This window comes from Mesitornis unicolor, unplaced genomic scaffold, assembly GCF_000695765.1.
Source record: "Mesitornis unicolor isolate BGI_N332 unplaced genomic scaffold, ASM69576v1 scaffold38365, whole genome shotgun sequence".
NCBI lineage: Eukaryota > Metazoa > Chordata > Aves > Mesitornithiformes > Mesitornithidae > Mesitornis > Mesitornis unicolor.
The window spans coordinates 33,283-48,202 of NW_010186974.1; the positions used below are offsets into that span (position 1 = coordinate 33,283).

Consider the following 14,920-nt stretch of genomic DNA (forward strand, 5'->3'; position numbering starts at 1 on the left):
CCTGTCCTTCTTGACCTGAGGGCGCAGAACTGGACACGAGGTTTCTCACCGGGTCTCGATCTGTGTGCAGGCTCGCTGCCAGCGGTCCCACAGCTGGCTGCCCTTCTCCTGATAGCGCTCCAGGTCAATGCTGCGCTCCTGTCTCAGCCGGTACAGCTGCTCTCCCACCTCCTTTGCCTTCGCCATCTCCTCCTCCAACGTGGAGAAGACAGAGCTCTTGTCCTTCACTTCCCCGAGCCATTGCTGCAAAACCAAGAGACAGCTCTGGTTCAATGCCACGGAGAACAAAATGCACTTTAAGTCAGAGATGCCCTCCTGCCTGGATCTGATACTCCTGAGATGGGGTTTATCCTCCCTTTCTCCTTAACCTGAAAAGAACTGGGTGATTACAGGAGGTGCAAAATGAAGGGAACCATGTCCCCAGCTTGGAGCGAGTCAGATTGGATCAGCCCTGTCCTACAGCAACAGAACGTAGCTGCCAAGAGATGCTCACATGTGTCAGCACATGCTCTGCAAGAGTGCACAAGCCACAGCGGCTCCTTTACCTTTACAGAGCAATACGGGATCACACAAGCAGCACAAAATCATCCTGACAGCTACACCCAGGCAAGAAAAACGGCATACAGTGCAAATCCAGCAGAGAAAGGGAACAAATGCTCGACAACCGTCAAAGCGCTGGCTGGTTTCTGGGGAAGTGATCACCAACCTGTAAGGCCACTCTGTGGGACTGAATGGCCGCCAGGTCGGCGGGGACAGCTTCCTCTTGGCTCAGCTTAACCTCGTACCCTTTCACCAGGGACTCTGCTCCTTGGGTGTTGCGGATAATGATATCAACCGTCTTCAACCTGGCAAATCGAACAGAGGCAGCACAATGACATCCACGATTTGGCAGAGATCCTCTTGACAGCGAGGCTGTTTGCCCCGTGTGCCATGGAGGGATGGAGCTCAGCGCAAGGTGAGTTATAAGGCCAGAAGAAAGTTTGCGAGCAGAACCAGGCAAATCCTAAAAGGTATCTGGGAGCAGAGGCGCATCCCAACTCACTTCTCCAGGTAGATGGAGGACAGCCCGTGCATCTGGTCCATCTTGTTCACCACCAGGTCAAGCTCAGAACGCAACTGGGGCGTGCTGGAGCCCGCGGGCGCCTTCTCGAGGAAGCTGTAGCATCTCTCGGAAACGAAGCGCAGGTCCGACTGCACCCGCTGCAGATCCTCCTGCATGCGCTGTGGGAGGAAGGGGAAGGACGTGAAAGGAGAGCCCAAGCAGGTGGAGGAAAAGCAGGATTGCCCGTGGCAAAGGAGATGGGGATGAAATGAGGCAGGGAGCCCAACTGGAGAGGTTTCCTGATACTTTTCGTGCAGCAAGGTCCTCTCAAATCCCACACAGCCACACACTCACCACCCACACGTGCACCCTGGAGGCGTTAAAAGCTATTTTTTTGTATGCTAAGGACCAGCAGCCACCACCTCCCTGGCCATCTCCCAGCAGCAGCGCTGACCTCCTGCTCCGCAATGCGGATGGTGTTTTCCTGGATGGTGTCACCGTCTGCTCGGGCGCTGCTCGGGGACTGGATTCGGCTCACGAGCCTCTGCTCGCACTCCTCCAGGCGCAGACGGATGTTCTTCAGCTCGGAGAGGTACGTCCTGGCGACGGTCTCATCCTTGTCTTCTGCGAGTCACAGACAAACCAAAAATACAGCTCAAAACCAACCCCGGCCGGTATCTGCCCCAGATGGGACCTGCTCAGACGGAAAACAAGTTAATCAAATCAAATCATCTCATTGAAACACAGCGGAGAACGAGTCCAGCCACAGGGCACCTTGGTGACAAAGCCCCCACTCTCAGCGGGACTCACAGTGCTGCTGTGTCACACATCACTGCCACAGGTACTTTCTTCAAGATTAAATGCAGGAAGAACTCCTTGCTCAACGTGCATCCCAATGACTAAATCCATTTCCAATGCTACTGGGGTAAAAGGACGCAGCAGCTGAGCTGAAGCTGCAAAGCCAAGCCCTCCCTGCAGGAACATCGCTGGACAGAGGCCGAGCGCTTGAATGGATGGAGAAATAAGGAGAGCAGCTGCTCACACCACCAACCAGCTCAGGAATAAAAGAAACTGAAGCCATCTCATAAATCCTTTGTTTATGAGTCCCGCAGCTCCTGGTTAATCCATCAGCCCTGGGAAGCTCACCGTTCTCCATGGACTCCAGCAGCTGCCGGATGTGTTCCTTGGACGCCTCCACTTCCTCCTCCAGGCGCAGTCGATCCGACACCGAGAAGAGCTCCGAGTCGCGGCTGTCCTGCAGGAAGTCCTCGTAGTGCGCCTGGAGGCTCTTCAGGGCTTGCTGGCACTCCCCTTGCGCCAGGGATCGGAGCTGCGAGTGGAAAAGCCGCACACGTAACCACCGGGAACAACTTCCTACTCCTCACCTGGAGCCACCCTCCCCGGCTCAATCACCTCCGGCTGCCAAGAGTTTTCTCTTTAGAGAAGAAAAGGCAAGCTCCTCCAGCCTTGCTCACTTCCTAACAAAATGCTGAGTCCACAGAACCTCCAAGCTCAGGTTTCCCACTCTTCAAGGTGCAAAGACCCTCAGCTTCCCAACACTGCAGCCCCTGACCTTCCCTTTACCCCTTCCTTTCCTCCAGCTGCATGAAGAAGCCCGGACAGGGGGTGAAGCAGCCCTGGACCCGGGCTGAGCAGCTCCTACCGTACCTTTTCCATGCTGAAGCTTTGCACCAGGGCTATGTCCTTTCTCAGGTAGTTCCAGGAGATGAGGCTCTTGGTGTTCATGTGGAGCTGGTGCCAGAGAGCCATCACTTTCTGGTACAACTGTTCCACCCTGTGAGGGGCAGAAGCAGATTTGTCAGTCCTGGAGCACTCCAAAACACTCAGCCCTAACCTTGTTGATCCACCACCCCACCAAGGCAGCGATCCCAGCCCAGCAGCCTGCGATGCTGTGGCTGTTCAGCACCAGGGATCCCCCAAAAGGGACCAGAAAGGAAACCTATGGCATTTAAAACTGGTACTAAAGTGCAACAAAAATGTCCTAAATTCTTTGAAATAATCACAGTAATCCCTCATCCCAAATTATTGTTTTCTCCTTTGCAAGCTACTGCAGCAGTTGCTACGGTGGAGTTTGCAGCTGCATAACCACGAGGGATCCCTTTTCTCACCCTGAATCAGCTGTGCCACCCACCCAGTCCTGTTCCTCCACCCCAGCTCCTCTCCTCCCATTCCCACCCCAGATCTGTCCCCTCCCGTGCCACCAACCCCTTCTCCCTGCCATTGCCAGTCACCTGTTGGCCATCTCGATGGCCTCTTTGTTGGGCGGGGGGATGAGGAAGCAGACGGAGGGCACCATGGCCTCGTTGCCCGTGGGGCTGATCACCTTCCACTTGGTCCTCTGAGAGTTGTCCTCCAGGACGCACTCGTCATTCCTGCAGATGGTGATCTGCAACGGCACCACCACCACCACCCAGCCCATCAGAACCCAGCAGCGGGGCTGTGCATGCCTGCCCTTACTGCCAGCATCCAGAAATAAATGTATCTGTCTATATTTTAATCAAGCAACAGCCTGGTGTAGTGCCAAGCAGTGCAGCACGCTCGTGTCTGGAGAGGAAGGGACAAGGAAGTTAAACGGAGTTGGCTACCACCCACGTGCTAATTTGGCTGAGGCTGATGGGGGGAAAGGGACTTTAGCTCCTGCCCAGAATAAATCTGGAAATCTGCTCCAGGAAGAGCAGCTGTGCTATTGCCCTCCTTTATCTTCCCACTCTGCTCCTGCTTTCCAGTGACAGACACCACAGAGCTGATCCTAAACCGTCACGGGCTTTGCTCCCCTGCCTCCCCTTCCAAAGCGATGCCCTTCAGCCCTCACCTCGATCTGTCGATAGTCACAGACGGCCTTGATGGGGATCGTGCTCTTCACGAGGTGCTCCGGGTTCCTGGGCCGGAGCTGAACGATGGTTTTGGAGCGTCCCACCAGGCTGGCGACCGAGCTCTTGGACTGAATGAGCTGCTCCTTCTCGTCCTGGCAGAAAGAAGGATGGAGGCCGGGTTGCTTGGGGCAGGGGAGAGAAGGGTCTCTCCCAAGCATTTTGGCACCCCCCACCCCACCGCTGGCCTGCGAGAGCTACGCTGGGGTCTCAGGGGTTGAACAGAGACGTCAGGAGGATGCTGCTGCCCTAAGGGGATGGGAAGAAGGGTCAGGAGAGATGGGATGGATGTCTCATGTCAGGTCAGGGCTGGGACCTCTCTATTAGTGCTTCCCACTGCCCTGCAAAGCCACATGCACGCCTCTGGCTCTTTTGCTGCTAGGACAAGAAAAGGTTTTACTTTCAAAAAGGGGTGGAAAAAGAGAACACGGCATACACCAAAATTAAAGTCCCGGGAGGTGTAAGTAGCCAAGAGCAGGACAAGCTCCAGCCCAAAGCCGGGGACGTTTAGCTGCCTGCAGGAGAGACCACAGAAGCATGCTCCCTTTTCTAAAGCAAAGGATGGAGACATGTTGAAACCAATGGCTGGAATGGGGAATATGATGAGTTATGTGGATAAAACGTCTCAGGAGAAGGGGCTTGTGGTGGAGTGATCGCACAGGTCTCGGGGTTTGGGTAGAAATCGCCCGGTGGGAGGAAAATGCTGCAAAGCAAAGGTCCCTGCCGGGTTGGGCGATGGGACAACCTGGGGACTGGTGGCAAAGCCTCCCTGGAACGGCCTCTGACAGCGCTGGAGACGTGTGCGGATCACGACACTGGCAGCGTGGGATTAGTGGCAGCTCTGGCTGCAAAGGTTTACAAAGGATCCCCAAAAAACTGTTCTCCCTCATGCTTGGTCCTCTCGGGGTTGGTTAGTGTGCTAACAACAGTGGAGGGGAGTTTAATGGTAAAAATTAAAAGAAAAAGAAAAGAAGAAATGATTAAATAAACTACCTGTGCCTGTCCCAGGGAGCATGATTGGAAGAAATACAACTTTAACTTATCAGGTAAGAAAGAGTGAAATAGCTGAGCTCAGGGCAGCTGCCCCAGCCCGGAGGTCGTGGGGTCCCGGGGGAGCCTCTCCCACCCCAGGCGGCTCCGGGTGCTGCAGGGCTTGCAAATACGGACCCCAAGAGCCTGGCTGGCTGCTTCATGTCCTCTTAGCACTGGAGGACAGAGACCAGGACAACCCCGAGACCTCCAGCAGAGAGGACAGTGAGTCCTGCCCTCATCACGAACACCCAGTAACGGCATCCCAGCTTCACTGGGGACACACTGGAGGTCACTGGTGCGCACCAAGAGCGCACCAAAGCAGCCACCTGCCTCCACACGCTCAAACGTCCCCCCCTGGCACTTCCACCAGCAGCTCAGTGGTTCACCCACAGCCCAAATCCTCCCCGTCCCTGGTTTCAAACACATCCGATGCTTCGCTCCTTGGGTTTTGGGTTTAGGTTGGGTTTTTTCAGGCCAATTCGATTGCCCGTTGTCTGCTCTCTGCTGCGCCGCAGCCAAGCCAGGCCACGTGCTTGGAGATCAGCACTGAGCCCCCGTCCCCGCACACAGTGCGGCTGCCCTGGCTCTGCCCCCACAGCACAGAGCGATGGATTAACACGGGATTTGGTCTGGATAAAGAGCAGGCATTTCTCCGCATCCCAGCACGCTCCTAGCAGAAACAGGAGCATCCTCCGGGCTCTATGTGACACCTCCATCAGCAGAACATGACGGGCTCCATGCAGCCACAGACTGGGATGGGGAGGAAGCAGCTGAGATATTTCACTTTTCCACGTCTCAAGCTATGAACTCACATAGCCTGCTCTTCTCCCCAAGGATACAGAAAGATGCTGGCCATTGCCATGAGTGACCCCATAAGGACCAAGATCTGGCTACCACGGGCAGCAACACATCCCCGCAGCCACGTGCAACGCATAGAGCAGCTCCACCATCAACCAAAGTGGGGAAACAAACCACATTACACGAAACTGGGTCATTGGAGGAATAAAACGAGCCCAGTTTTCCCTGGGAAGTAAGAAGTGCCCCAAGCAACACTGCTGGACCAGAGCAAGAAGGCCACTGTCAGGGAACTCACCATGGAGTCCTGCAGCAGGTCCTCCAGCCGCGTCAGGCTCGTGTTGTGGTCGCAAGAATACTTCCTGTTGATGGAGTCCTGCAGGGCGCGCAGGTAGGTCTCCGACTCCCGGGCATCGCTGAAGAACTGCAAAGGCAAAGGGGGTCACGGAAACCTGCACAAGTCCACAGGGCAGCCAGCAGCACCGCAGGCAAGGCATCACCCCAGCATCCCAACCAGTGACTCCCAGTGCTATCCTGGCCTCCCACACGGAGCAAGCATCCCACATGGATGGCCAAAACTACGTGGAAGTTGATCTCTTTTGCCCTAGCGAGACACCCCCAGAGAGCAGCTAAGGAAGAGGAGATGATTCAGGAGAAAGCAGCCCCATGAGCATCAAAAATCCTCTTTCTGAAGGGAGCAGCAGTGTATGAAGCTCACAGAGTGGGATGCAGCGGATGGCGACCAGGGGAAATTTGGGCTGCCCCTCTCACGTACCTGGAAATAGGCGGCGTTCTCCTTCACGTGCTGCTCCACGCACAGGCAGAGCTGCTTAATCCACTGCCACTGGGTCTGCACGGCAGCGCTGTAGGCCTGGGAAACACACAGGCACCAAACGGCGATGAATAATGGGAATTTACTTGTGACTTACATGAGCAATAATGAGCCCGGGAGGGTCACAGGAAGGACACAGCTACAGCTGGGGGGGATGTACATTAACGGGCAAGATCTGGCTGAAACCAGGAGGGTTTGGACACAGGCACGAAGAGCAGGAGATGGCAGAGCCTGGACCTGGCCCAGGTTTGCTTTCTCCCACCCCAGAGAGAAACACCAGGGAGAAAGACGTCCTTGCTGCCCTTTGCTGCACCACCACGGTTTTCCTGCAAGCCTGGATAGCTCCAAGCAAGCCAAGGCCGTTCCCTGCATCACCTCGTGCTCCGTGCAAGCCTCTCTGTGCCTTAATTTGATTTGGGAACGGCCTCGAGCTTCCCATTGCCCTCCCCAGAATAAACTGATGTCCCTGTGCCACCACAAAACACTTCATCAGCCCTGGCTGCCTGTAAGGGCATCATGGGGTGGGACAGCAAAGGTTCCCAATCCCAGGTAAGGGGATTTGCTGCCAGCCAAACCTTGGGGCTCTCCCCGACCCCTCCATGTGTGTGTGCTCACCTCGACGGTTTGCTTGGCCGGGTGGTTCTCCAGGGACAGCAGCTCGGCCGTGTCCTGGAGGGAGCGGAAGACGTCCTGCTTCTCCTCCAGCTCCGCTGTCAGCTCCTGCAGGAAGGACACAACCAAAACGTCCAAATCTCGGCTATGGGGAGCAGCGTCCCTCCGAGCACGTGGCCAGCAGTATGGGGAGTGCAAGGAAACCAGCACGGCTTATGGGAGCACCATCACAACCAAACACATGGGGCAGATGTAGCGCAGATACTGGAAACCTGCCCAGGGACCTCTCCAGGGCGATTGTGAAAGACAACAATTTATTTATACAGCTTTAAAGAGGAATCAATTTTTCTCTTCAGCTCAGACTATATTTCCCTTGCTAGTTAAAGACGCCTTTAGCTCCAAATAGCACGAAAATCCCATCTTTTGATGCCTTTTCGATTGAAACTCAATTGAACAAACACTTTTTTGCGCTTTCTGCTCTGCTCTTTCATCAGCTGCGCTCACGAGCTACAAAAACAGTGACTTGGGAGAGACCATCAAAGCTCTGAGGACTCCAGCTCCGTGGCAGCTGAAGGTCCCGCAGCAGATTAAAGGCAGCAGCAGCACAACCAAGCAAGCACCCGTCCCACCAGCCCTGCCCTGGGGATCACTCACCGAGAAGTAGCTCCTCTTGGCCACGATGTTGGGGTTGTTGTCGCTCCAGTCGTAGGCCAGCTCCTCCTCCTCCTTCTCATTCAGCCAAATCAGCTCCGCCGTGGCCCGCGCCACAAACCCGTGCAAGCTCTGGAGGTGCCTCAGCCGGAAACTCGAGGTTTCCTGAGCGCAAGGAAGCGTCATTGCCCTCCCCTGCTCTGAATCCCATCGGTTCCTCGCCCCCTCCCTGGCCTCAGAGCAGAGATACCCAGGAGCAGGGCAGCAGGGATGGGCCCAGGGTGTTATAAACCCACTCGAAGCCCACTCACCATCAGCTTGCAGTACTGCGTCTCCAGCTTGCCGAGCGTCTCGGTGTAGCTAGCGCGGAAATTCTGAGACATTTTACCCTGAAGGATGAAAAATCCTCCTGTTACCCAATGCAGGACAGCATCGCTCCAAACCCCATCCCCAAATCTTTCTCCCTAGCTCTGTGTGAGCAAGGGGAGGCGCAGAGGACGGCTCAGGGCAGCAGCCTCTTGTACCAGTGTCAATTCAGATGCTCCATCCTTCAAAAATCTCTCTTCCTCAGGCACCTTTACCCACAAGAGCTGATCCCAGTGCCCACACCCAGCCCGTGTACCTCGTACATCCTGGCCTCCTTTACGCTGGAGCCCAGGTCCTCCACGCTGGTGTGGACGTGCCGCTGGGTCTCCAGTTGGGTTTCCACGCTCGGGAGGTCGGTGCCCCACTCTGCCCGCTCCAGTCTCATCTGAAACAGGCCAAGAGGGCCACGTCAGCACTCCTCACCTGCAGGAGCAGGTCTCAAACGGACACGAGGGCAAGGAAAGCTCCTTGGTCACTCGAGAGGGAACAAACACCACAGCAGATCTGGCAGAAGGTCCTAAGCCAGTGCTCCAGCAGTGAAGGATTTCTGGGATAGCCCACACAGGCTTCACACCCATAGAAAACCAAAGGACTGACGGCATCAGTCTGGATTTGAAAGGATTTCTGATACCCACTGATCAGCAAGATCATGAGACAGAAAACCCAACTCAAGACAAAAGCATTGCTGCTTTCCAGACACTTTGAATACAATTATTCACAGATAAAGGCAGAAAAAGCCCAGATCAGCTTCCTCCCTCCCCTCACCAGTGTGAACGGGACAGGTAACCTGGCCCAGGTTGTGGAGGCAGAGCAGCAGCACTCACCTGCATTTCCTCCACCCACGCCAGCAGCTCGTACACGAACCGGAGGCTGCCTTCGTCTTCGGAAGAGGAAATGGCCACCAGCTCCGTCCTGGTCATGGGCTTTCGGAACCAGGAGGCAGAGGAGGTGTGGAGCCCTTTGGTCAGGGACTCGCCCTTCAAGTGCGTTGTGCTGAGCGTGGAGGGGGGTGCCAGCTCCAGGGTGGAGAAGTGGCCTTTCCTGTACAGGTTGGTGCATTCCAGCCGCAGCGTCACCAGCTCGTCCTGCAGCCGCATGATCCTGGAGAAGGGTGCGAGGGTGACAAGATGCACACAGACCCCCCTGCTTCCCTGCAGCAAGGCGAGGAACCCCACGCATCACCCCCCGACCGTGTTTCTTCCATCTACAAACCATCCCGGACATGGTCTCTCTCACCTGAACACCAGCTCTTCCAGCTGGTAGTAATTCTCATCCCGAAGGATCTGCACATCCACCTGCAGCTGGCGGATGAGCCCCTCGCACTCCTGCAGGTACACGACCACGTCGGACTCGTACTGCACGGGCTGGCCTGACTCCAGGTGAGCAGCGTCCTGCGTCGAGAGGAGAAGACACTGAGGGCTGCATCCCCTCGGCCCATGCACACAGGCAGAGAGAACAGGACAGGACAGCATCACAACATCAACTTCAAGACCAAAAGGACCTTTGAATCCTTAAGCTTGAGCTTTGCAACCTCCAAATTGCATCCCCAGAGGCAATGGCTGCATGGCAAGGCCATTCCTCCATCCCCCTGTCCGCAAGGTCCTCGTGTCACAGATCACCAGGTACCCACCATAGCCCCTCAATGCCAGAAGAGAAAGGGGCCAGGGGAACCCACCACACCATGCAGAAGATAGGGGCATAAAAGGAGAGGCAGGAAACGAATAAAATTAAAGAATTAGGAGGGGGGAAATACCCCCACACTCACAGCTTGCAGCGTGTTCTTCGCCAGAGTGAGCTTTTCTTCACAGCTCAGAGCACCATTCTGGATTTTGTTAGCGATTTGTAGCAGCAACTCCAGCCTGTGACAAGAGAGGGGAAAGGGAATGAGAGGAAGGCTCTGGGGAGCAGGGGATGACCCCACAGGGGACACCACGGGCAGGGCACCGACCTCTCCACCGCCGGCCGCAGGAGCTTCTCGCGCTCCAGCATCTCTATGATGAGCTTGCCCCACTCCTCCTCCACGTCGTTGGGGTGGTAGCCCTGGGGCAACTTGATGCGTCCAAATTCAATCCATACCTGGGGAAAACATCAAGAGAAGGGCATTTTCCACCTTCTCATGGAGCTGCTAGAGAGAAACTACAGCAAGGAAAGCGGGGCTGTAATGCAACAGCTCAGCCTCCGCTCCTGCAGCGCTCTGCTTGCTCCAGCGTTTACCCTCGGGGTTATTTCCACTGCTCCATTCCAAAATAAACCCAAACCAAGCACACTTTAGTTTTGCTAGAAGCATCACACTCCCACCTGTAAAAGCTTCTGGGTAGCCATGCTGGTTATTTACCTCTAACAGCTTGTAGAGCTCCTCTATCCTTCCTTTTTCCTGCTCTTTCGCTGGGATTTCAGTTTCTTTGAAGTGGATGTATTGGTTATAAAGTGCCTGGGATGAGAAAGGCTCATCAGCAACCACCCTGGGGAACGCCACCACCCAGCTCTCAGCACACAGCATGCTGCAGAGGGACCTACCTTTAGCTCTACAGGGTTCTGGGGGAAGGATTTATCTGACATGAGTATCGTGTGCTGCTTGATCCACGAGACGAGGGACTCCACGCGGCTCTGGTACTCCAGCCACCTCGAATCCACCTCCTGCAGGGCGACAGCATCCTTGCAGAGCACTGCCAACGGGCAGGACTGTGCAGGGGACGGGCACAGCCTGGCCATGGGCACAGCTACGGGGACCATTCTCCTGCTGTGATGCCACCCCAGGTACAGGAAGGAGGAGGAGGATGAGGATCCCCCTTGCAAGCTGCTCCCTGGAAGTCTGTGCTTCCCACAACAAAAATCCTCCCCAAATCGCTGTCCCAGCCTCCCAAGCCGCAGCGATGCTTACGATAGCGCTGATCCCTTCTCCTCCCTCGGGGACTTTGGGAAAGGCATCGTAGATTGAAGACACGTAAGTTATCACGGATTTCTCATCCGGGGAGGGGACGTCCACGTCTGGCAAGGGGGAAGCAGAAAGGCAGTGAGGAATGGGAGTGGGCATAGAGGTTGGCATTTCCATCACCACCCGCTTCCCCCATCGCCCACCTTCGGCGTCCAGCAGCCGCGTGACCCCCAGCCGCTCGGCGATCTCGAAGGCCTGCTCCAGGTTCTCCCGGTTGCTCTGGATCTGCACCCTCTCCATGTCCACCAGATCCGGCCTGCAAGACACGCACCAGGGTCACGGCATCGGCAAGGCAGCACTGACTTTCAGGTTAGAGATAAGGAGGAAGTTCTTTACTGAGAGGGTCGTCAGAAGCTGGAACAGGCTGCCCAGGGAGGTGGTAGAGTCACCATCCCTGGATGTGTTTAAGGAGCGGGTAGATGAGGTACTTAAGGATATGGTTTAGGGGGTAGACAGGAACGGTTGGACGTGATGATCTCAGAGGGCTTTTCCAACCGAGCGATTCTGTGTGATTCTGTGTGTGTGACACACAAAACACCGCCGCTCTCCCAGTTTCAAAGCTTTCCTTTATCACCTCTTTCCCCAGGATGGTTGTTTTTTTTCTCAAAACCTGATGTATTTGTTGCTCTTTTCAAGCATCCATCCCCCGACTACACAGCAGAAGAGATGATTCCCAGGTAAAATGGAAACCATTGCTCCCTGCACGACTCACCTCCATCTCCCAGCACGGACCATCCCCAACCGCAGCGGTGGGCAGGGACCCCCAGAAGGACCCCAGCCCATGCTCCCACCCAGCCGATGCTCTCCCGTGCCTACCTGTATCTGTGGATGAGCGCGTTGAACATCTTCCCATCGCTCCAGCACGACGAGAAGTTGGTGCACTTCACCCCGATGTAACCCGCCGTCACCTTCTGCGTCCACAGCAGCAGCTTCTCCTTGGCTGACATATCCCCCGACTCCCCGCTGATGTAGATGTCGGAGATCTGCAAGGAAGCAGCACAGTCATGGGGTGATGAGGGAGGAGAAGGGCACCTCCAGAGTCTGGGAACCTGCCCAGGACTTGGTAGCTACCAGGAAAAGCAGGAGGAGACTCCTGGAAACCATGGGGAGAGCCAACAGACATGGGAATGGTCCACAGGACCTGCAGGAGAGCTCTGGGGTGCTGAGATGGGTCATGGTTTGGGCAAAGTGGAGACCCAGGTTGGCACGGCCGTTTGCCAACCCCATTTCATAGAAAGGATCTTAGAAGATCATCAAGACCAACCATCAACCCAACCCCACCGTGCCCACTAAACCATGTCCCCAAGTGCCACATCCACAGGTTTTTGAACACTTGGGTGTTGAGGGAGCATCCAAGAGGGGACCCAAAGATGCCATGGCAGGGGATGCTCCACCTGGAGCATCATGCTGTGAAAAAAACAACTTAGGAAGTTGGAAGAAGCGCCCAGAGGTGCAGTTTGAGACGACGCATGGGGCAGAGGTCCCTCCCCAGCCCACGGAGCTGCTTGGAGTGGGGCCACCAGCTCCACCCCAGGGCGAAAGGGCAAGGATGGGGAGGAGGATGTTGCGTCTCCCCTCTGCCTCGCTGTGCCAGGAGGTGCTGTGACCCGTTTCCCCAGCGAAAGGGACCCGCAGGCTCTGTCTCCTCTCAGCCCCACGGCCCTGGCTGCGAATCCCAGACCCACACGTGACAAGACGCACGTGTCTCTGCATGCCAGCGTATTCCTGACTGCCACGGCTTCCTCCTCCCCCATCCCCCCCCAGCTCCCCAATTAGTACAATTACCTCCCCTTAATTAAGGGGCAGACAAAGGGGAAGATGCGAACCTCCTGTATTTTCCTGGGCGCCTGTGGAAAGGCAACGTGAGCTGTTTGCTCGCTGGATTCCTCCTTCCAGCACTGCAGGGTGAAGGGTGCCAGGACCCAGCCCCCACTGCCCCAAAACCACTTTATTAACCCCCAAAATACACCCATTGCAGGGGTCTCAAAGGACAGATCCCTTTGCAGCAGGAGGCAGGGACCTGCAGGATCATCTCCTAATCCTAATCCATGATAATCTAATTCATTATAATCTCCTAATTAATGATAATCTCCTAATTCACAATAATCTCATAATCCTAATCCACAATAATTCCCTAATCGTAATCTGCAATAGTCCCCAAATCTGTGATAATCTGCCAATACACAATAATATCCTAATTCTAAATCACAATAATCTCCTAATCCACAATAATATCCTAATTCCAAGTCACGATAATCTCCAAATCTGCTATAATCCCCTAATCTGAATCTGCAATAAGACCCTAATCCACGAAAATCTCCTAATCCGAATCAAAATCCAAAATCATCTCCTAATCCGAATCCGCAATAACCTCCTAATCCAAATCCAACTCCACAACCATCTCCTAATCCGAATCCGCAATCATCTCCTAATCCAAATCTGCAATAACCCCCTAATCCTTATCCGAATTCACAATAATCTCCTAATCTGAATCCACACTAACCCCCCAAGCCATTATAATCTGCCGCTCCGCCGATGCTGCCGTTACCTCCTCCAGCCCCAGGGCTGGGTTTCCAGAGGGATGCAGGGACCCAGCACCCGGCAGCAGACCCAGGTTGGGGTGATGGACCGGGATGGGACCCTCCACACCGGCAGGGAGGCACCCACAACCCTCCACCGGCCCAGCACCCCCTTGTTCATTACCTGGCAGCTCTTAATTAGGAACAGAACTAAACCTTCTTCAAACGCACCCATCAGCGGTGCCCACCTGGGCTCTCCCACCACTGCCCATCAGGGAGCTCCTTGCAGCACCCAGCTCAGACTGATCCAAAAGAAAGGATTTTTCTCATGGCAGTGGGGTTATCTGGCCACTGGGTCTCTCCCCGAGGGCATCCCTGCAGGGGACCCTCCCAGAGCCACACGTATGGAGGTGCAGGATGCGGCATCGGCTCCACCCTCCTTTCTTTCTGTGACAGGACAAAGATTCAGGGTGGCACCGGTGAGAAGAGAGAGCTGAAATTCACAGGACGCGGGGCCAGCCCCTTCAAACCCCTCCAACATCAGTGGCGGGACGCTGCAGGCCAAGGGTGGCTGCAACTCTTGGACCAACACAGGAAAGGTATTGCAGACCACAGCCCTTTTCCTGCCCCCCTTCAACCACGCACTTGTCTGGGGCATGAGGAGCTTGGCCAAACCCAAGGGTGCCTTCAGCCCCTCCAAAAAAGTGACCTCCAAACAGGCTCCAAAACCCAACACAGATCACCCCCTCCTCTTCCTCTCAGAGCCCTCTCAGAGCAAGCAGAGCCCTCACATCTCCGTGTTCACCCACTGCCGCCCACCTGGGAGCTGCGTGTGGGCAGTGGGGACATCCCAAACTCACACCTGACCCCGAGAGCACGTGTGACACCGGTGACAGCAAACACAATGGCACCATGAGTGTGTGACTGCCGGCTGCACCCGCTGGCTCCAGCCAGAGCCACATGCCAGGACAGGACAGGCTGGTCCCAGGGATGCTCTCCCAGCAGAGATGCTCACAGGTGAAAAGGCTTTGGGACCTTTCTGCACCAGAGTCCTCCACCCACACCCAGCACCTCGCCGAGACGTCCAACCCCAGGACCACCAGGATGTGGGGTGCACTCAAGCAGGTCCCCCCCACCCCGCTCCAAAAAGGGGGTGAGGGTACACGCAGACACTGACCATTCCTCCGGCTGTCCCCGAGCTCCCCATCCGAGCCCAGCCCTCGGGAGTGAGCCCGCAGCTGCCTT

General features: G+C 55.6%; 1 protein-coding gene across 1 annotated transcript in view; it reads right to left on the reverse strand.

The window, feature by feature from the left end:
* Positions 1-12,139, reverse strand: part of LOC104541278 (microtubule-actin cross-linking factor 1, isoforms 1/2/3/5-like) — a gene marked incomplete at both ends in the record, with an annotated part of 41,740 nt that extends 29,601 nt beyond the window's left edge. The window contains 23 exons of the mRNA XM_010185289.1: positions 50-243; positions 707-845; positions 1,043-1,221; positions 1,497-1,666; positions 2,189-2,372; positions 2,711-2,837; positions 3,295-3,449; positions 3,876-4,028; positions 6,059-6,184; positions 6,536-6,631; positions 7,208-7,312; positions 7,859-8,020; positions 8,167-8,244; positions 8,478-8,606; positions 9,046-9,322; positions 9,458-9,612; positions 9,987-10,080; positions 10,170-10,297; positions 10,557-10,652; positions 10,739-10,858; positions 11,103-11,209; positions 11,300-11,412; positions 11,973-12,139. Coding sequence (XP_010183591.1) covers positions 50-243; positions 707-845; positions 1,043-1,221; positions 1,497-1,666; positions 2,189-2,372; positions 2,711-2,837; positions 3,295-3,449; positions 3,876-4,028; positions 6,059-6,184; positions 6,536-6,631; positions 7,208-7,312; positions 7,859-8,020; positions 8,167-8,244; positions 8,478-8,606; positions 9,046-9,322; positions 9,458-9,612; positions 9,987-10,080; positions 10,170-10,297; positions 10,557-10,652; positions 10,739-10,858; positions 11,103-11,209; positions 11,300-11,412; positions 11,973-12,139 — 3,254 coding nt within the window. The remainder of the gene's footprint in view (positions 1-49; positions 244-706; positions 846-1,042; positions 1,222-1,496; positions 1,667-2,188; positions 2,373-2,710; positions 2,838-3,294; positions 3,450-3,875; positions 4,029-6,058; positions 6,185-6,535; positions 6,632-7,207; positions 7,313-7,858; positions 8,021-8,166; positions 8,245-8,477; positions 8,607-9,045; positions 9,323-9,457; positions 9,613-9,986; positions 10,081-10,169; positions 10,298-10,556; positions 10,653-10,738; positions 10,859-11,102; positions 11,210-11,299; positions 11,413-11,972) is intronic.
* Between the last annotated feature and the right edge of the window lie 2,781 nt (positions 12,140-14,920).